This window comes from Diadema antillarum, unplaced genomic scaffold (genome assembly GCF_040938485.1).
Source record: "Diadema antillarum isolate AM-2024a unplaced genomic scaffold, OU_Dant_1.0 scf00000154, whole genome shotgun sequence".
In the NCBI taxonomy this organism is placed as follows: Eukaryota; Metazoa; Echinodermata; class Echinoidea; order Diadematoida; family Diadematidae; genus Diadema; species Diadema antillarum.
In genome coordinates this window covers 224,877-237,162 of record NW_027271043.1, presented here as the reverse complement: position 1 = coordinate 237,162, position 12,286 = coordinate 224,877, and the positions used below count along the sequence as shown (strand labels likewise).

General features: G+C 36.4%; 1 protein-coding gene across 1 annotated transcript in view; it reads left to right on the top strand.

Annotated features, from left to right (window-relative positions):
• Positions 1-2,928, top strand: part of LOC139722007 (uncharacterized) — an 84,420-nt gene extending 81,492 nt beyond the window's left edge. The window contains exon 14 of the mRNA XM_071633335.1: positions 1,097-2,928. Within this exon, the coding sequence (XP_071489436.1) occupies positions 1,097-1,172 (76 nt within the window). The 3' untranslated portion in view covers positions 1,173-2,928. The remainder of the gene's footprint in view (positions 1-1,096) is intronic.
• The last annotated feature ends 9,358 nt before the right edge of the window (positions 2,929-12,286 follow it).

The window sequence follows — 12,286 nt, the reverse complement described above, 5'->3', positions numbered from 1 at the left end:
AGTCATATGTTATCACAATTTATCCTCTACTCCTCAATTTCCTTTATGTTAAATACAGCCTGTACATATCTTGGTGATTATTTCCTGTAAATGCATGCTTATTGTTGCACAGCTATGGTTTGAATGAGATACAAAATCATGATGCATGTTTACAGATTGACGCATTTTCATTTATGTTAATGTTATATATTTTATGTATATTTGGCTGTTGTATATTCACTCCTCGAATGGATTACAACATGTTTCTTAGTCCACCTAATTTGAATGCAACTATCAGGCAGTACTTGATCATTATTAAAGGTATAATTATCCCTTATTTTTAAAAACACAAAGGATTTTCTAGCAGAGACAGATCATGGGCACCACGTCGAATTCTCAGTTATTGCAGAGACTCCAACTCTCCCGTTTTCGACAGGAGATCTCCCGCCGAAAGCCCGTTTTTGCAAAATCTCCCGTTCTCCAGCTTGAGATTTAATTTCTCCCGCCCTGGCTCTGTGTCTCCCGCTTGAAATGATTTCTTACTTAATATTATTGTATGTTGAAAAATAAGCCTTAGATAACACGAGAGAGCATCTAGAACCCTAGAGTTGGACCCCAGCCGCCACAAAGAACTTCGCGCTTCGCGCACATCAAATTGGAGTCTCCTATTTGCTAGGGGTCTCGGGCGGGAGAATCTCCCGATCAGAATGTGCTTGGGGTCGGAGTCTCTGTTATTGTATTCAGTTAGCGTTCATTGAAACATCTTTGTGGTAACACATTAATTGATGTGAGGAATCAAAAAAATAATCATACAGACTTCAGAATGCCAGTTCAAGGCACTTTACTTTATACACAGAAATGAAAAAGAGTGTTGACTTTTCATACATTTCTCATTATCGCCCGGATGTTGCTGTGAGCTTGAATTTGACAGCCTTCTCATGAAATTTGCCCCCCCCCCCCCAAAAAAAAAAGGGGGGGGGGAGGACTACCTGAACAAGATTAATTACACTGACTCTTTAGGAAGATATATAGACTCAGTAGACAGCTGTTGATTGTCAGTATTTTGTTTAGATCTTCACACTTCCTTGCATTTCTCTTTCTCTCTTTTTCTTTCTAGTGGTTTCAAGCACTTTGACTCAATGAGGAGAGTGCTCCAACGGTCTCCCATGCGGTGGATGCTGAAACAGAAGTGAAACCATGGCAACGGCAGTGGTGGAGATACTTTCAGAGGATGACTTACAGTATCTACAATCTGGTAGCTGGCACGGAGGCTTGTCCAATAACTTCAACAAAAAGTACATGTATTAATGTTTGGTTGAAGTGAAGCACCAGGACGGTGGTTACATTCAACTGTGAAGAGAGAAAATAGGATGGAACAATTTTATACCAGTGAGTCTGTTGACTTGACGGGGATTGAAGCTCCAGTGTGTGTTTGTATGAAAATTTCAGTTGAGTGACCCTCTTCAGTCAAGAGTATTTGTATGAACGGAATCCTCAATATACATCAGCTACCATAATGTGTATGGACTGCTTCACTGTGTGATAGTCTGCATACAATTTGTGCAATTACGTGATACCAGCACACAAAAAAAACAACAACCACAACATTCAAATAGTTTTTGAAATTTATTGTGGTCCACGTAAATCTATATTCTCAGACTGTTTGACAGTCCACGAGATTATAATATATGATATGATATATTACATTCATTTTGCGTGATACACTCCATAAAAATCATCCCTCACAAATATTTACAGCATTTGAAACTTGCAAATGTGATAGTGATGATTGCATAGAGTGTGGCAACATGGGTTGTTGCTAGTGCACGTGATTATTGTGAGGATGATGATGATGATGATGATAAGGATTAGTATTGTGATGATGATAATGATCGATGGTATTGATGGTGGTAGTGTTGCAAGAGGAGGTCAAATCATGTGCACCCCAGGACTCAAAGATTCTCTTCAAATTCAGAGCCCTTGGAAACCTGTCATTCAACAGGCATAGGAAGGCACTTTATTATGTGACTGTACAAGTAGAAGTGTTACCTCATTTGCATGTGAATTGGAATAAAACCAGGAAATTTGAACATTTTGAATGTACGAATAGTGACAGTACAATTTTTGTAGACATTTTAGAGTCAGGGTGTGAGGCAAGTCTCTTTATGGTGTGAATCCATTCAATTCCAGCATTCTGTGTTACTTGGGACTGTGTATCTAGCTGCAGGGATAGATATCAATTATTTCCCTGAACTTTTTAATTATTCTTTTTGAGTCTTCCACTAAATAAGGCATTAGCGGATGTCTTTAGTTCCTCTGGGGTTTATTGCAGGAATTCTTGTATTCCCACTGTGTATTTTGAGGTATTGAGACTCTTTTTATGCTATGGGTTTATTGTTTGTTTTGTTTATGTCGTCATTGGAGTGGTATTCATTTTACAGCTGTTTTTCAGGGTATGATTTTTCCTTTTCAATTTGATTGTATTTTTTTACATGAATGTAAAACAAAGTTAGTTGTATGGTAGACTTAAATGTACAAGATTGTACTTCATGCCAATATGATATACAGAATGAGGGCAAGCATGAGATGTCTTTATATGCATATTCAAATTAAAAAAGTACTAGTTGCTGACTTCCTTTGGCAACCTATTAAACCCTTCAGAATGTCCAAATCCACCTGTTTAGTTCTTATGTTTGACTACTGTACTAATATTCAAAGCTGACAGACTCTTAAGTACCATTACTTCACATTAGGTCAAGTGTTCCCAAGTAGGGCCAAAGTTTGGCACCCTTGCACATGTTTTATGATGTTAACCAGTTGTTTTTACCAGCGTACCCTTATACCTCATATCAGGCAACATGTACCTACTTTAAACTCTGCAGTTCTAATTTCTCTCAGGACTAGAAAGAAGAATTTTGTTCTTCATTATGCCTGTGATCTACCCAGCAATAAGCTGAAGGCATTGTATTCGTAGTGCTAGTTGTCCATTTCTCTGTTCGTCCATCTGTTCGGTATTATTAAAATTTAAGGAAACACATTCACTGGATTATCTTGCTACCTGGTCAGATCTATGTCATGTGAGTTGTAAATGCATTGATTAGATTTTGGTCAAAACAAAATTGTTCTCAAGGTCAGAGGTCAAAGGTTGCAGGAGAACTCTGGCAAATAACATATAGCATATCTTTCTGCTGTAACTTCAGCTAGGAATGTTCATTCATTATATAATTTTTTGATGGATGTGTAAAAATTAATTTACAACCATTCACCAGTCACACTGATAGTGGTGAAGGGTCAAATCCAGGTCAATGAAATATACTTTTGCCACAAAATGTCATATCCTGCCATATAATACATCAGCTGGGAAAGCCCAGTTGTATTGAAGTCTGGTGGACAGGGTGGGAATTACTGGACAGCTACATGTATTTGCTTCAGCTATAGGAATGAGTAGTCATAATTTTATCAAGGACAATTTAAAACAAATGTTATACAAGTTGTAGATATTATGTATCTATATATTATAAGGTTACAGATATCCTTTAAGTATACATTTACGTCACTAAAAATACATAGAATTCAGTATTGTTGTGTAGTCATATGAATTAGAATTATTACAATAGATATATCTGTACATATACAAAGTGTGTATATCTTTGGTGAGATGGAAGATATTTTCTTGGCATGATTTGATGAACCTGTATCTTTTGCTCATACACTGATGTTAGCATTATTTTGTATCTAGGAGTTCAACTTGATTTTGGTGATAAATACATGTTTATGAATTATGATATATTATAAAATGGGTTATCCAAATTCAAGAATGTTGCTAATCAGCAGTGCTGAAATAAGTCACATATGCATTCTCTTTTTTACTAACATGCACAGCCATGCAAAAAGTGTGCAACGAAAAAGTATAACCACACGGCGTGTTATCCTATGGGACATTTCCAAGATAAGCGTGACTGCACACTCACTGATGTCACAATTAATTAATGCACACTTTTAATAGCAATGTGCACTCACTCAGTTGTCACAAGCATATCGCACACTCTCAATCACTGATTTCCGTAGGTAATTTCTAGTTCGTGCCTTGTGAATGTGTAGGTGTTTACCGGCCAAGTGTTTGGAACGAACATCTTCAGACATCTTGGCTTTTGAGCAAGTTCTACAGGTAGAACCAGGTTCTAGTGGTATTCACCCATAAAGGTACATGAAAAATGCCATTGATTTTCAACCCATTCTATAAAACAAATAATGCACAGGTTTTAATTTTGTAATGTTAGTGGAGATGCAGCTCAGTCTCAGGTATTCACAATGTCAAGAGACATGTACTGTATACGCCATATATTTTGCGAGTCTAAATTTTCGTGAATCGGGAATTCCCGACAATTTCGCGAGTGGTTAAATTCGCGATCACGGAGTCCTGTACTGAACAGAAAAGTGTACACGCGTACGTCACATTCACATCGGGATCAGAGTCAATATTTTCGCGTGTCTTTAATTTATCGAATAGCACCTGATTCGCGAAATCCGTGAAAATAAAAACCTCACGAAATATTCAGCGTATACAGTACTTGGCTGCGCCTCATGTATGTTTCACTATTGTAAGTACCCTCGAGTGTGCTGCATCTTTACTAACGCATTCTCACATGTGTATTATTTGTATACCTACAATACAGCTAACAGGAGAGGGAACAGATAAACTGAGTTTTAGAAACTTTCATACTGAAGAGTCCACCTTCATCCAAGTGGTCAAAAAAAAAGAGATTATTTTATGGATATATGTCTCTCTGTATGATATGTAAACACATAGCTCTCTTTCTACAGATTGCACTGAAATTTATCAAAAGGAATAGGTGGGAACTCCAGAAGGTATTTCTAGCATTTTTGTCCAAAAAAAAAAACTCTATTGTATTTATATTTTGTGTGTGTGTGTGTACGTGTGTTGATATTTCATTATAATGCCCTGTGGTTGGTAACATTTGCTACTTCTGATGCTAAATATTTTATTTTAATTTTATTTTCTTCTACATGTGAGTAACAATAAGGTGACTGTCATAAATAGTATAGCAAGATCAAATGAAACAGACATCTTGTTGAAATAAGGGGAAAAGGCAGAAAAAAGTCTTGGTATTTTAATGTACTTTTAATAGCTCTTGGCCAATTAGTCTGAATGAATTAAAGAAGGAAGAAATTAGTTATTTATAGGTTCACACGCTTTTCCTAAACTATAAGTTTAGGTCAAAAACTTAATTCTTGATGATTGACTTGCAGTATAGCACCGTGTGGACACACTTGAAAGTTAGCAATCTTAAAGTTAAGTCAATGATTAGAACCACAAGACATCTTAGGGTTTACACTCTCTCCATGAGCCACGGGAGGGGGGGGTCCCTACTCGTAGTTTTGCTCGGTGTGGACACAATAATCAATGAGCTTGTGAGTTAGTGTGAACCTCGCTTCTCATTCGCATCCGGGTCAACCTCCAGCTGCGCTATTTTGTATGGGCATAAGGTCATCTAGCAAAGACTCTGCACTTCCGGTGTAATCATCGAGTGGGATTCGCTCTAGGTGCGCGTGTGAACCTGCATCATGAATTCACGAGTGGAGCTAATCATCGTCAGTTAAGTTTTCGACCTAAACTTCAAGTTTGGCAACTGCGTGTGAACTGAACTATTTTCATCCTGTGAACCAAATCTGATTATGTTAACAGTAATGGCCTTTAAAAAGGGGGGATTTTACCTGCTAAATGATTGACAGAAGTGATAGTCATCTTGCATTTACAATCATACACTCAGAGAAAAGTAGGTTCAAGTTTGCACCTTTACTAGTGTCACATTAGGCGCACCTTTATGGGTGCAACTTTGCACCTTTTAAACCAGACATTGAGTGTCAGAGTGGGAGCACCTTTATGGGTGCAAATTTGCACATTTTAGACCAGTGTCACAGTGGGAACATCTTTAACTATTTATGTGCCATGTTTGCATGCCTGACTCAGTGGATGGGGTGCCAAGTTCTAACTTTGCCCAAACACACAAACCCACCCAAACTGATTGATAAATCAGCGAATGCTAAAGTACCATGGTACAATGAAAGCTTCACTCACGATTCCTTTCCTCACACATTGCCTGGTGATTGAATAGTGGTGTTCCAAAGGGATTTTTTGAGAAGATTTTAATTTTCTGTCATCATTGTGTCTGCAAAAGTCATACCACAATTTTGACCACAATTTTGTTGACAGATGTGGCAGTATGTATTGTATTCGTCATTTAAAAGCTGTCAGTATGTCTGATGATTGCACATTATTTTGTTTTCTTATCCCCACCAAGCATATTATTAATAATGCAGGCAATGCATTCTATCATTAAGAAATTAATCAGCGTTCTTTCATGTAATCATTCTGTGCTTTCATATGGTGTTTGACGATCTTCCGTTTTTTGGTACTCAAATTACATTTTGCAAGTGTCCTTGAATATAATGAGTGTTTCCTTGTACAGACCATTATAAACAGTATATTTTTATAACACTATCTCTTGCTCTCTTTACATTCACTATGAATATATCTATACATATTATATATGTATTTATATGCTGGCATATGATAGCATACGAACACAAGCGTCTCTTTTATTGTGGAAAACCTATTGGGTCCTTCAATACATGTCTTTCATCTTTACAAGAGTTTGTTATGCTTTTATATTGTTCTCTTGACACTATAAAAATGAAATACATGTATCACTGTTCTGGTGCAAGTGCATATATATAGCATATTTGGTGTTCTGCCAAAGCTAAATTTGTTTGTGTTGTTTCTTTTTATGCCTCCGCCATGAAGTGGTGCCGGAGGCATTATGTTTTCGGGTTGTCCGTACGTCTGTACGTCCGTCTGCATTCGTTTACGTTTTTTTTTTTAGTAGATGTATGATGGGACAATTACTTGATTAGTTTTTGAGTGAAATCAGACAGAGGTCAAAGGTCAAAGATCAAGGTCAAATCCTAAAATTTATCTGTTGATATGATAACTCAAAACTGGATGAAGCAACTTTCACCAAACTTGGTCCAAGGATGACGTATGATGGGGCAGTTAGTTGAGAAGTTTGTTAGTGAAATTGGCAAAAGGTCAAAGGTCAAGGTCAAATGCGTAAAATGTTGCTATTTCCCCATATCTATGCTATGCCGGAAGGTATTTCCTTGAAACTTAGTGTAGACATGTACTACTGCGTAAAGATTCTCCAGAGAGAATTTCATATCATAAGGTCAAACGTCAAAAGGTCAAAGGTCAGGTGAAAATGTTACAATTTCACTTTTCTCGCAGATGGTTCAATGCATCTTCATGGAACTTGGTACATACGCATGTACTGACTGGCAGGGATTATCTAGGGAATTTAGGGGTCATGGGTCAATAGTCAGGGGTCAAGGTCAACTCCTCAAAATTTCACTGTTTCCCTCATATACTATTTGCAATGCTTGCAGGATTATTTTTAAAACTTAATATTTACATGTATTACCTAATGGAGATTCTCTGGGAAATTTCCTGCCAGAAGGTCAAAGGTCAAAGGTTAAGGGTAAAAGGACAGGCTAAAATGCAAAAAATATATATATATATATATATTTTATACTGTAATTACACTTTTTCTTCATACCTTGAAAATTACTCACTGCATAAACTTATAAAGGGTCGGTCAAAAGTCAAGTAATAATCCTCAATTCCCCAAATACATGTAGGCCTACCTGCACTCTTAGACAATTAAAGCAAACCTAGTTCAAGGAGGGTGAACATTCAAGACATTTCAGACAAACCTGTCATTTCAATATTTTGCCAGTTATGTGAAACTGTCATCACACATTGTGAAGACATTGTACTATACACCTATTGGGAGAATCATGCATTATGGCGGAGGCATACTAGTCGCCATAGCGACATTTCTAGTTCTTGTAATGGTTTAGGGCCTTTTTTTTTCATATGCAATTTCACGTGTGAAATTTGAAGCATTTGGGAAATATTGTTTTGTTTGAGCTTGGCATTTGATGATGGGTCAAGATGCAACTTCACTGTCTATCACCTGTCTTTGTCTAGAAACAAACAAACAAATAGTACAACCAATTTAAGGGCCACTGGTGGGCTTATACTTCTAATGACCGTGTTCATTGCACAGAGAAAGACAAAATGATAACTGGCTGTATGAGAAGTACAATGTATGATATAAATTCAGCATTTCTCGTGGAGCTCTCTCCCAGTTTGCATCATTAAAGAAATCAAATCTCAAGGGAAAGACTGTGAAGTACATAATCTGTTGTATATGTCTGACTGGTAACTCTCTCTGCTCATGCCATAAAGTGATGTACATTTCAGTGTGTATGAGTCTGTGTGGCCATGTGTGAGTGTGTGTGTGTGTGTGCGTGCGTGTGTGTGTTTGTGTGTGTGGATGTAAGTTTGTACAATGCTGTGATTGAGAACAGAAAAAATTTATGATTTTGAGGACTGCTACTCTCGGTCAATAAAATTGTGTCATATTTCATATCATTTTCGTATATTGTCAGTTGTCCCTTAAAAGTAAAACCATGGAATGTGTGTGTTTCTCCTCCAAATAATCACTGCTTATGGTGTCTCTGCCAAAATTAGTCACAGCTCTCCACAGTCTGCAAAGGTAGGCATTGGTCACACCTGTGCCTAATCAGAGGTTGTTAGTCACAACTTTGCACGGTCGATGCAGTTCATTGGTCAAAGTTCTGCAGAGTCAGCAAAGGTTGTGATTGGTCATCGCTCTGCAGAGGTGGCTGAGTTTGTCACTTTAGTCATAGTCTGGCTATAGTCGACAAAGTTTGTTACTGGTCACATCAGCTCTGCAAGTGGGCAAAGCTGGTCATTGGTCACAACTCATAGCCAGCAAAGCTGGTCATTGGTCATGGCCTGTTTTTGTTGTTTTTGTCTGTTTTAAGTTGTATTTTGTTGGGTTCAAGTGTATAAGATTGCACAAATGTTCATACACTTTAAAAGCTACGTTGTAGTACACATCAAATTCAATTAAAGTGCAATGAGAATGACAAATAATATCAGAACCACTGTAGTTTTGAATTTTCAAATATATTTATTGCATAGATATATTCACTCATCTTGAATCTGGTACATATACACAACAGACAAGTGCATAAAAACTATTTCATACAAATAGTTTGTCCAATCATGAATACACACATTCTGAATATGACAACTTTGCTCTTGTGATGAATATGTGTGCAGCATTGCTTGTTGGTCCATAGTATAGGCACATGAAAATTCTAAGAGATATAATTATGCTACTCTTTGTGAAACCATACACATGCATGCAAAGAGATTACAATTCAAATGGGATGTGTTTATAAAGAGCAACTGATTTCTGAATAATATGTGTCGCCATACACACCGAATTGTGACTTGATTTTGGCAAGAAACAGTATATTATAATCAAATTTGCTGGAACCAAACATATCCTAAAAACCTGAAGGTAATGCTAAAGATTCATAAGTAATTAGTTTCTCTTACTTAGGATTCCATATGTCCATATCTTTGTGAAGGCACTAGGAAAGTCAAACTCTGGTTTAATTCATAGACAGTAAAAGAGCTTATGTAAAGCAAATCTTTCAATTCATTGATGAATAAAACAGATGGTTGTACTGCTAAGCGAAAAAGAGAGCAGTATTTCTTTTTTGTATATACTTCAGCATTTGGTAATTGGTCACAAGACAGCACAACAGCTTTTTTCATTCAAATCAACGAGTAGAATTACGCATGTAGTTGATAAAATCATGATTCAAAATAAATCATTTATCGGGTACATGTACATGAATTGACCTAGGAATGATTATTAAAAAGGGTCCCAACAGTTGTTTCTTTCATTTTTTTTTTCTTCTTCTTCTTCTTCTTCTTCTTCAAAAGTTTGAGAGAAAGGTCATTAGGATAATACAGTACAGTAATACATCCCTATACATAGCCTGTTAGACAACAGTCCAAGCCATCAGTATCTAACAATCTTATACAGTGGACTCCCATTATAAAGAAAGCCTCGGGACCAGCAATTTTCTTTCATAATATCGAAATTTCGTAATAACCGAACAAATAAACAATAAAGAACAAAGCGGATAATTTTGCGGTCTGAATTTTACTTCGTTGTAACCGGAATTTAGTTATAACTGTGTTCGTTATAATGGGAGTGCACTGTACAAAAAAAAAAAAAAAAAAAAACACTTACTCTGAAACTTAGCACATGATTTCTTAATTTCAGCTAATTCCACAGGAAGTTGTAACTTTTCATCTAAAAGATTTCAAGGGCATCTAATAGTGTCAAAAGAATTAATTTTGATAAGTTCTTGAACTAAGAAACAAGGGAGAGAGGGGAAAAATGTTGTTGGTCACTTGATTTTGGATCATTTCTTTTGCTTACATGATATCTAATCACTTTCATATGCACCTGTCTAACTTCAATCTCAATTCATTTTCTCTGTTTTGTTTGGTTTTTTTTTTAGATGCAGAAACACATCAATGCTATTAAACAGAAGAGAGATATCACAGCAAACCTGCTGCACATAAAAACTGTTATTCCCTGCAGGTTGCTTAAACAGAGAGCTATATATTCTAATGTAATTTTCATGAGTTGCTTTTTATTTCCCTCTTTCAGAAGAGGCTAGCACTTAGATTTCATACCTAATACCACATATATAGTTAGACTCTTTAGCCAAACAGACTAGCCCTTAATTGATACCCTAGGAGAGAAAAAAAATAAATAAAGAAGGAAGAAACAAAGAAAGATGGTGATAAAGACAGATACTACTAGGTGATTTTAGACCTATAAGAATGGAGATATAGATTGACAGACGGATATTCACAGATAGATAAATAGATATAGATAGATAGATAGATAGATAGATAGATAGATAGATAGATAGATAGATAGATAGATTGAAAGATAGATAAGATAGATATAGATCTATCAATAGGTATGGGTCAGCCAATGAAGGTCTGTAGTTTCAATGCAGTATCCACTTCTTTTCTCCATTTCACTTGGGTGTGAAGAAAATAGTAATGAAAACAGGTCAATTGGCAGTCATCTATTTTCTCCCATCACGATTATGGGTCTGTATGAATGATTATGAAGATGATGGGGAACAGCATTAATATAGCATCATTTAACTGTGAAAAAAAAAAATTCAAAGTCACCCGTCTCCAACAATATATCACATATTACTCACAAAGTTGTTGGGAAAAATAGGTCTTTAGTTCAGATTTGACAGTATTACTTGTTGTAATTCCGAGGTTGGATTGGCAAAGAGTTCCAAAGACATGGAGCAATCAAAGAGAAGGCTCTATCCTGTAAGTTTTTGTTTGTTTATGTTCTGGTATTGTGGCAATAATCAACAATACCCTATTCCATTTTGATGAGTAATAATATTGAGGAATAATAATTATAGACTGACCTTTCCTCTCCTTTCCCCACACCACCCATAAAATAAATGAATAAATAAATTTTACAAAACTAGAAAAAAACTCTGAGAGTGCAGACCTCAGCTGAGCAGGTTTTTCCACCACTAATCCTGTTCTTCCATAGAGATCAATGATTTCCACTCATACATGCATGCTGAAAATAGCCCACTCTCCCAATATAGAAGCCTTTTGTTACATCATCAACTTTCAGCTGTGCAGCATGCCTCGCCCTAGCGCAGAAACTAGAGCATGCACTTTAGTGCGCTTATGAAAACCTCAAAAATAAGCAGCTTGAACTCCCAAGTTCATTGACCAAACGGGCCAAAATATTGAAAATCCTTCATAAAATCCATAAGAATTCCTGGATCACTACCAAAATTTAATCATCTGTTACTTGTCTTGATCAATCTGAACCTTTTCTATAAGTTTCATTCAAATCTGTTCACAACTTGTTGAGTTATTTTGCACACGGACAAATAAACCAACGGTAATGGAAACATAACCTCCTCCCTTGGCAGAGGTAACAAAATAAGTTGATAATTCAGGAGAATCATCAAGGCCTCATGATTATAAAAGCTTTTGGGCCTTGAGAATTATTTTCTCTACAAAAAGAAAGAAAAGAAGTAATTTTGTAGTCGTAAATTCATCACATTGATTTTCGTTTGCATCTACAATGTTGATACTGGAAAGTTCATACTGAGCGAAAGGTTGCCAAGATGTTTCACAGTGTTTCTTGCTTTCAGAAGTGAAGCAACACCTGCTAGAATTCTCTTTGCGATTATATCAACGATGGGAGTAAACAGTGACACACTTTGTGCAAAGATTTCCCATTACCGTTAGAAGAGAAAAGTACCCACT